The sequence below is a fragment of the Perca flavescens genome, chromosome 1 (genome assembly GCF_004354835.1).
Source record: "Perca flavescens isolate YP-PL-M2 chromosome 1, PFLA_1.0, whole genome shotgun sequence".
NCBI lineage: Eukaryota > Metazoa > Chordata > Actinopteri > Perciformes > Percidae > Perca > Perca flavescens.
The window spans coordinates 31,874,578-31,884,015 of NC_041331.1; the positions used below are offsets into that span (position 1 = coordinate 31,874,578).

Here is a 9,438-nt window from a genome sequence, read left to right on the forward strand (position 1 = left end):
ATCAAAGCCTCAAATTGTACTATATACAACACTGTTCTACTCTCAAAAATAACCCTAAAGTGAAGAATTGATGGTATTTAATGAGTTTTAGCCATAGATATAGAACAATGGTTTTAGCCTACTTTACTGGGTGCTCGGCAGACCTACTGTACATAGACATGGCAACAGTTGTCATGACGACCGTGATACACTTATCACCCTTCAAGACCGCTCGTGTGACAAGTTAAGGTAAGACCGCTGGCTGGCTTCTAGCTAATATGAAATGAAATGACATTTCGAGCCCCGAGGTGATATGTTTTAATTCACAGCTCACCAAAGGTCCCGTGGGTGCTCCGTCGCTCGAGCACCCACGGAAAATACTGAGCACCCACCCAGACAGCCAATTCATTTTTACATTCGTTTTGTCTTCCCGTCAACCTTGAAAAAAGGTTGGACGTTTTTGACGCCTTTTTTTTTCCCATTTTGTTTTTGCTTTTTCTAACGTTTCAAATTGTTAAATGTTTCTTCTACACATTTTCAGCGCTTATTTCTACGTCCCATATTTTCTGATATAAAACAAAAATTGATAACGGGTCAATTCGACCCGAAGTCAACACGGGTTAAACATTGCAGTTGTTGGTGCTAAGTGGAGAGTCTGTCATAGTGTGATTGGTTATGTCGGTGGCATTGATTCTTAATTTCCCATGAAGCTGATCGCGGTTACGTGTCAGTTAAACTTTTCATCTTCTTTGTGAGAAGTGGCGCTGTCCTGAGTTGAAAGATACCCTAGGCTACTTTACGGCTTCATTATGGCGTGTGTGTTCGTGCGGGCCGCTGTCCATTTCCTAAGGTTCTAAAATGCAAACATTTTTTGACTACTTTTTTTTTTTTTTAAAGGGCGTGCGCGTGTGAGCACCACCCACGGAGGAAAACATAAATTGGCGCTTGAATGTGAAATTATTCTTTCCGTTCTGCAGTGTTGTGCTAAATTGCTAATTTGGATAAGATAGCTTCTTTCTCAACCAGACACAGACAGTAACGTTACATGTGTAACGTTATATTGTAATTATGCATCGACATGGACTTTGTATCTGTGTTACCCATGGTGTTACCCCACATACATTTATTGTTACTTTGTAAGCTTTAGATATATATTTACAGTGGTGTAACTTAGTAGGCTACATTTAGTCAAGTAACGCTAGCTAAATAACACATTTTTGGACTGTTCTGTAAAGTTTTGATGTAACGTTACTTTACTTGAGTAACGTTATCTATTTAATGTTGCTTTATACCTTTACTTCACTAGCTACATTTCAGAAGCAAATGTTGCAGATTTTATTCCAAATACGTTCAGTTGACAACTAATAACTATGCAGATTCACACTTTACAAAACACATGATCATCTTACAAAATGTGTTTTTTACAGATGAGACTACAAAGCAGTTAGAATGAGCTCAACATTAAAATACTCACTACACGTTAATGCATCAGTAACAATTCAATATATAATGTCACACTCTTAAAAGGACAATTCTGTATGATGAATGTATGAATTGTAATAGTTTAGATAATAATTGCTATCTGTCCTTGGTATGAATGCTGAACCTTTCCTTGTGATGGGGTATATTTTTGGGGTATATTTTTATCACGTGGAACTAACCCTTTACCTAAAAGATTACAGTACTTTTTCTTCTTCCACCACCACATAGACCGTACATCTGCATGGTTAGACATAACTTGAGACAAGAGGGGGAAGTGTGTGCAATCTTTTCGTTGAGTATTAATAGGGTTGCAAAATTCTGGGAATTTTCAAAGTTGGAAACTTTCCATGGGAATTAATGGGAATAAAATGGATATTTTTAATATTGCTTGTTATAATAGTGTTAGTCTATAACAGGGAACTTAAATGTAGTTGAAAAAAAACAAACATCTTGCAGCATAATCTTGGTTAAAACAACCTGATTTAATGCAACTTCAGTTGAATGTCCTCCCTATATTCGTCAATGACATGCACACATGCAGTAATCAGCATAGGCTACTACATACTTGCCAACATTTAGTTTTTAAAATACGGGAGTTTTATTTTTTTGGGGGGGGAATACATAACCCATTGCTGTTATTAACTTATGTGTGTTAATTGCATAGCCCACTAACCATAGTAAATCAAAATTGGAATACTAAACTTTCCATGGAAAGCAATATTAAAATATTCCCGTTAATTCCCATGAAAGTTTACAAATTGGAATGTTTCCAAAATTCCCCAGCTAAACTTTCCATGGAAAGTTTCGGGAATTTACCGGAAAATGCCCCTTTGCAACCCTAAGTATTAATGATAACTCCTGTAGATTACTATGATCTCTTGAAAACACCATTGAAAATAAAAAAAATTCTAAACAAAATACGTTGTATACATGTTCATATTTATTTGTTATTCGTAGGATGTCCATGTACACCAGAGAAGGTACTCAAGATGCATATATGGGGGCAGCTTGCAAAACTGAAACATCTGGAAAGGAAACGCCTAGTTTGGAACTGTCCGATGCAACACAGGTACAGATGGGGAGTTTGAAGTTATTGGGTTATTTCTGAAAAGGAATTCATGTTAAACTTAACATACTTGACAAACCATCTGCCAAAACCCTTTCTAAACTGTATAATATGTTCACCCCTAGCACAATAATAAATATGTCCAAAAGGGATCTACAGGCACACAAAAAAAAAACTTGCTTATTAATCTACTAATGACAATAAATAGGCTATTGAATAAAAAGATCAGTGTTTTCCAAAGGAAATGTGGGTATTAATTTTTTTCGCTGTTGTGACTTATCCATTAGCTTCCAGAGAGCACCAACTGCTTGGCGTGCTCGGAAGACGGCAGGTACCTCAGCTTGGGTCACTCCCAGGGCTTGTCTGTATGGTGTGCATCTTCTCTGATCTGTGCTGCAGAGTGGCTGCAGGACACAATGGAAATAACATCTATTCAAATGACCAGAATGGCTGAGAGAGCCTATCTGCTTGGCACTGTTGATGATATGGGTGGGTAGTACGCCTCTCTCATTCATCCTCTCCTGCATTAAACATGTAGATAGTCGGATGGATTTTCACAAATTAACAAATACAGATTTATTTTAAATGGGTGATAGAATGATTATATAGGGTATTTCACACTGTTCCTTATGGTCTCCTAATGGGGTATGTAACATTGGTTGGGCTGAAAATGGCCTGGTTGATATTTTATTGGCCCTTATGCATCCTGTGTTTTGGCCCTATTTGTAACAAGAGCTTTTCTTCCAAATATGGTATGGTCATGAATATTTAGATGAGCTGCGCGCTGCTTGGTTAAGCCTTATCCCCGTACACACACGTAGAGACGCGCGCTGATTGGTTGAGCAAATCGCCATACACACGCATTAGAGACGCGTGCTGATTGGTTGAGCGAATCCCCAATACACACACATTAGAGACGCGACAGAATCTCATATTCCAGAAATTGCAATGTTTCATTACCAAATTCACTTCTGAGACTTTTTTATGTGAGAAATCAACTATATAAAGCTCAAATATGGGCCGTTTTACGAAAATGGATGGCTAATTGCAAATTTGGTTAAACTGTGTGTCGGAGTTCAGCGGCCGGTGCTGCCTGTGTTGCTGCCTCGCCGCCCGGCCTGCCTTCCTCCACAGACCCCGGCCTGCAGCCCACAGCACCTCACACCCGCGCAAAGTCACCGTTTGGGCTAATGGACTAGCTACCAAACGCCGCTGCCCTGACAGAGCTCTAGGGCCTGCAACTCCTCTCTTCCTGCTAGCTAAATGGCCCGTTGTGTGAGAGTGAGAGCGTGGTCAGCGCGCTTGTTACACCAGCAATCTCTTACCACATGTTACACACGTCACGCCACTTAGCTATACAACATCTAACTAAATGTCTTATAAAGCTAACAACGGTGTCCGATTTCAAGTTAATGAATATTTATGAACTGTAAGGGTTTCGTTAGCTGCGACTGTCCCTTCAGTCCTATGTGTACTATGTGAGCTTCTATGTATGTCCTATTTATCCACCGAACTGTCGTTATTCAACTATGACAGAGTAAAATCAGTTTTGCATTCTATCACCCCTTTAATGTATACACTTGAAATGCTCTAACTCAGAGATCTTCAACAGGGGGTCCGGGACCCCTCACTGCAGGAGGGTCTACAAATTATTGTTTATTTTTGAAAGTTTTTTCAAAAATGTAAATGTCGTAACATGAATCCAACATATTATTAGCAAATATAAATCTCCAATAATGATAGGCTTATTGGCCTATATGTTAGTCACTAATATAGCCATCCACAGGGAAACATACACAGTGTAACAAAAAAAGATCATTTATAAAATCACTCCAAAAATTATTTTAATATCTTAGTATTCTATGCAAAAAAGGCATGTATAAAGGCTTTAGGCCATCCTCTCCATTATTATAGGCCTAGTTTAATATGCAACTTTTATACAATATGTCATAGGAGGTCCCTGCTCCGTCTCTTTTTCAGTTAAGGGGTCCTTGGTTTAAAAAACGTTGAAGACCCCTGCACTAGCTTGATGCTGACGTCATGAATTATTACTGAACTGCACTGAGACAATACTACCTGTTAATTAGAGGAAAGGAAGGTTCAAACTGGAGACCCTGTCATACTGACATCAGCTGTTATCATCTTCCACTACAGGTGTTGCCAGAGTCTTTGCATATCACCGTGAAGGCATTCACCTCTTCAGTGTTATTAACATCATGGTGCGTATTGTCAGTGTAATTTCTTCAGATACACATTGTACACCTTGGACTGTTTGTCCACCACCAATTTTTTTGTACTTAAAAAAGAAAAAAAATACAGGAGTAATCCTAATGTCTTCTTTAGCCACAAGAACATTTGTTGAGGATAAATCAAGCAGTTTTATCTCTTTTTTAACTTTGTTTTGCAAAATGTTGTGTATATTCACTTTTTAATTTATATAATGTAATATGAAAAATAACAGATTTGAAATAATAATTTCAATATCAGGAAAATATCAACAAAAGGAGCATTTGCTTGACATTTGAACTGTCTGAAGGGGGAGATTATGGAGCTGCGTCAATCAGCTGTAAGTAGGGACTTTACTCTCAGTCTGAGCTATTTTTATTATATGATTTATAAAACCTCACATTCAAATAGCGATTCACATGGCTTTCACATCTCTACCAGGTAACAGTATTGTTTGGCTCGAGGTCTATCACTTTCCCTCAGAAGCATGGCTGAAAGAGTTAGACAAGAGAGAGAGAGAAAATCAGGTAGGCCTATTGTACAGAATTTGATTGGTAGGCTGGTTTGAACATGATTGTGTATCCACTGGTTTTTGGGGATTCCTAGTTTTAAACTGAATGTATGCCATTTTAACTGCTGTCAGATATATACAGAAAAAAAAATATTAATTTTGTTATCCTCAGGAGCCAAACCTATCTGGAGATCTGGATGTGAAATGGTCTCCAGTTGCAATGGTGATTAAAATCAAGCCACCCAAATTTCCAGCAGGTATAACTGAATCTAGAACAGCAATGTATGTAACTATTGTGTGGTTGGTTGATTGAACAGAACATAAATCCATTTTGTGTGTGTGTGTTGTGGGTGTGTGTAACTGATGCAGATGTGTTTGCCTGTATGTATCTCTGTCGGTGATTACATACTGTATCTCTTGTTTTAATGGCTGAAGTGTCCCAAAAGTAATTTCTGTTATTGCTGTTACAAATATAAGTAACAATAAGCATGAGATTGATCAGCACACATTCCAGGTAAGAATCAATATCCAAGCATGTTTCTGATGTTTTGTAGGGACGGCATTAGATGATCCCCTTAAGGTGTTGCAAATGACAGACTTTTTTACGCACTGTTTGGCTCTGGATGTAGACACCAGCAGCAGTCGTCAATGGGAGGAACAGTCTTTTGATACAAGTGCAGGAAAACCAAAGGAAACTGATGAAAGCCCAAGGTACGATAAAGTTTACACACACATACAGTACAATCAGCATTTCACAGATGAGATCTGCTGTAGATTATATACATATAATACATTGTCTTGGATTGATGTCTTTGCAGGAAATATTTTTTAGCCTTTTAAGTTTCTTTTTATATTTTGGTCGGGCTTAGGACCCCCTGACTCCTCTGAAACCAAAATTGTACCATTGCTAATATCGCCTGGAAATGATATAAACCATTAAAATGCATGCAGATGCTCAGCCCTCTTCTTCTGTCATATCAGTTAAATGGAATCTTTTTCAGACGTTGCACCCAGCACTTTCTTCTGCCTTGTGGTCAGTTTCCTGGTGACAGTAAAGCAAAGTCTCAGCCAGGTTTGTAATGGAGAGCTAAGTTTTCCAGTATTTAAAATGTGCGTGTTGAATATGTGAATTTTCTATGATTGGCTAGTACTGTTTCAGAGCCCTTTACACTAAACAATGTGCCAAAAGTAGTTGCCATGCTCCTATTACTGTCATCTTTAATCTCTGACCTTTTCTCAGCTGGATTGCCTGTTGCTGTCTGTGTGTGGTGGGGTGGCAGCCATCATCTTCTTCAGTATTTGCTGCAAAAAGCACCAAAGAACAAACCAGGTAGGATATTTATTTGTTCAGTGATGAATCTGCCTTGTTGTTAATAGCTCACATCTAATTTACTTTTTCCTTGTTCCTGAGGTGGTAATTGGCATACATTTCTGGTTTTGACCCTTCTCTTTTTGAAGCAGATGTGGAACCCATGCCAGATGTCTTGTGGCCAAATGCAAAGGAAATCCTTTGCTCTGCTGTCAGTAGATGCACCCGTTACATAGCTCTTGGGCTTGATGATGCTTTGGCTTGTGTGTGGGACAGGCAGTCTGGTGAGTAAATCCTAAATATTTCTGCTTTCACACTTCCATGATTCATAGAATTTATTCAAGGTCTTCGTCTCAGTTAGTTGTGAGATATATTTTGGATTTCCCGGAAAGAAACTTGACTGAAAAGCGATAATGAGAATGAATCGTTGAAGGCTGCAGCAACACTTGTGTGTGTGTGAGTGGCTGACATGCTAACAGACTTGATTTTTGCTTGTTAGAGGTTTGTAGTATAAACGTGGTTATGGCCGGTTTAATTCTCATTTTCTTATCCTTCTCTCAGGGTCTCCATTGTCTGTTGTCTTCGTGTCAGCAGCAGACAGTGCCTTCTTTAGGATGCAATTTGTGGATTACTGGCCAGAATCTCCTGATGATTCCCAGACTTTTACTGCAGCAAAAGTCTATCTTTTGGTGTTGTGTAAAAGTGGAGCAATGTATACAGTCACCACAGGACGAGGGGCACAATCCTGCACAGTGCAGCTCTCTGAAAGGTTGCCTGAGTTTGACATACTTCCATATTTAATGTGTGCATCTAACTTTTTTCCTGTCAAATGAAATGCAATTATATTGTATCAAACAAAACATTTTCACACATGATTTCCTATATCTCTACAGGTCAAAAGACAGCGGCGACCTCCCAACTGTCACTGCATCAGTGCCATTCCTGCAGAGTTTGGTAGAAACACTGACATTGTTGATAAAAAGTTTAAAGGTCATAATACAATAAGGAATTACTTATAATTTCCAACTCTTTGGGTCCTGCTGTCTTATTTTTCTTGCCTCAACTAGTCACTTGTGGTGCAAAGAAATGGAAAAATGTTCCTCCAAGATGTCATCAACAAAACCACTGTGTGCTTCTTGATTCCTCCCACAACTCATCTGATTGCCACACCCTGCAATCCTGTTTATGCTCTGAACAGCAAACAGCAGACTCTGTACATAAAAGGTAAACCCAAAGCCACATTTTAGTTTAGTTTTGCATTACACAATAGCAGGAGAATCACTGGTGACGTTCTAGAAGAGTATGACTTTCAGTAAATTCATATTAACACGGATATGTATGCAAAAAAAGAAATGGAACTATTTAACAAAATGCTTTCACGTCTTATGCAGGTGACCAGAACCCCAGCTGCAGTACTTCTTCTGAAGGAGGAAGCCAGAGTCAGCTTTTCATCTTCCGTTTTGGAGAGGCTGACATCATCAAGCAATATGTTGTTTCACTTCCAGACTCTGCACGACAACAAAACACACTGAGCTGTGTTAATCTAGAGGAAACCTGCAATCTCTACCTCCACCAAAGGTTGCATTCTTTTTGTCTGTATGCCGGCAGCTATAATCTGAATGTGTGGTGTGCAATTCTTTTTTGAAAATGTACTCCAAAGATGAGTCAGATGACATGTAGACTCCCACCCTAAGGACAAAGCACAAACAGTTCATAGTTAAATGTTAAGGTTAAAGGTCCAGTGCGTAGGAATTTCTCCCATCTAGCGTTGAGATCATATATCGCAATCAACTCTCTCGCACCACGCAGTTCAAAGTACGTATTACAGCTGCGGCAGCCTTTGCGCTTCAAAAAGATGGTCTCTTGCTCTTTTCAATATCCTTTTTCTTTTTCTGGGCCAAGAAGAAGACTCCTGTTCCTGAAATTTGGATTTTGAATACGTGTGGTCCTCCATGTTTCCTTCTTTAAAGTTGACGGGGCCAGGAAGCTAGGATACCCATTAGCAGCATTAGCAGCACCTGTGAGTTTATCATGTGACAGCGAAAACGCGAAAGGCGGAGTAGTATGTCCTGTATGTCCCTCACCGGCTAACGTATTTCAAGATGGCGCATGAATATGGAGTTTCTACCCCAGTTCATGCAAATGCAAATGTAAAATTTCAAGCCAAAAGGAATACTTGGAATTGATGGTGGTTGATGGTGGACCTTTAAGTAAAGTTTTGTCATGTATTTATTGTTCTCATGTGCAGAGCGCTGTCTATGGAAGAAAGGAACAAAGCTATAACACAGACATGGAAGCAGCTACATGAAACTGCAGTGATGGTGCAACAAAGACACAGCAGAGCTGCAGCCAGCTGAAGAACAGCAACAAATCTGTTTTGTACAGAGGTACTATTGTATGTATTGTTTGTGTGCATGTTCATTTTATGTAATACTTCTTTTAATTCCCAACACCTTTACTGCACTATTCTCCTTGACACAAAGTACTCATTTACACACAGATGTAATTTGTCCATGTGAAATTGCTGCAATATAGTATATGTATACAGTGTGTATATATATATATATATATATATATATATATATATATATATATATGCTGCATTTATGTTACTTAAAAAACAAATGTCTAAAATAAGTGAACAAGATATACTTAAATGTGATTGAATCATCGAAAGACATTGCCTTGAACATAGTTTTGCATACAATGTTTAATACTATTCCACAGGTCCAAATATGACCGTACGTTACCAACAACAGCCCGAATCTCCACTTTCATTTGCTTTTAAGAGAAATCAAACAGATTTGAATTTAAAAGGAGTGTCATTGTTTCTTGTGTTGAATTAGGCAACATTTGTATGTATCC

General features: G+C 38.6%; 1 protein-coding gene across 1 annotated transcript; it reads left to right on the forward strand.

Annotated features, from left to right (window-relative positions):
• The first annotated feature begins 186 nt into the window (after positions 1-186).
• wdr93 (WD repeat domain 93) lies at positions 187-8,971 on the forward strand. The gene is made up of 16 exons (XM_028580162.1): positions 187-228; positions 2,419-2,530; positions 2,815-3,016; positions 4,682-4,746; positions 5,015-5,093; positions 5,195-5,280; positions 5,437-5,521; positions 5,819-5,975; positions 6,266-6,336; positions 6,505-6,594; positions 6,726-6,857; positions 7,135-7,342; positions 7,467-7,527; positions 7,641-7,797; positions 7,965-8,151; positions 8,822-8,971. The coding sequence occupies exons 2-16, from the start codon at positions 2,420-2,422 to the stop codon at positions 8,928-8,930; spliced, it is 1,800 nt and encodes a 599-aa protein (XP_028435963.1). The 5' UTR covers positions 187-228; position 2,419; the 3' UTR covers positions 8,931-8,971.
• The last annotated feature ends 467 nt before the right edge of the window (positions 8,972-9,438 follow it).

What these genes read in the sequence shown, in the direction of transcription:
- wdr93 (XM_028580162.1), top strand. Translation starts at nt 2,420, where the DNA reads ATGTCCATGTACACCAGAGAAGGTACTCAAGATGCATATATGGGGGCA. An exon ending in TGGCACTGTTGATGATATGG is followed by an intron (nt 3,017 to 4,681) that starts GTGGGTAGTACG and finishes CTTCCACTACAG; the next exon opens with GTGTTGCCAGAGTCTTTGCA. An exon ending in TGTGTGGGACAGGCAGTCTG is followed by an intron (nt 6,858 to 7,134) that starts GTGAGTAAATCC and finishes TCCTTCTCTCAG; the next exon opens with GGTCTCCATTGTCTGTTGTC.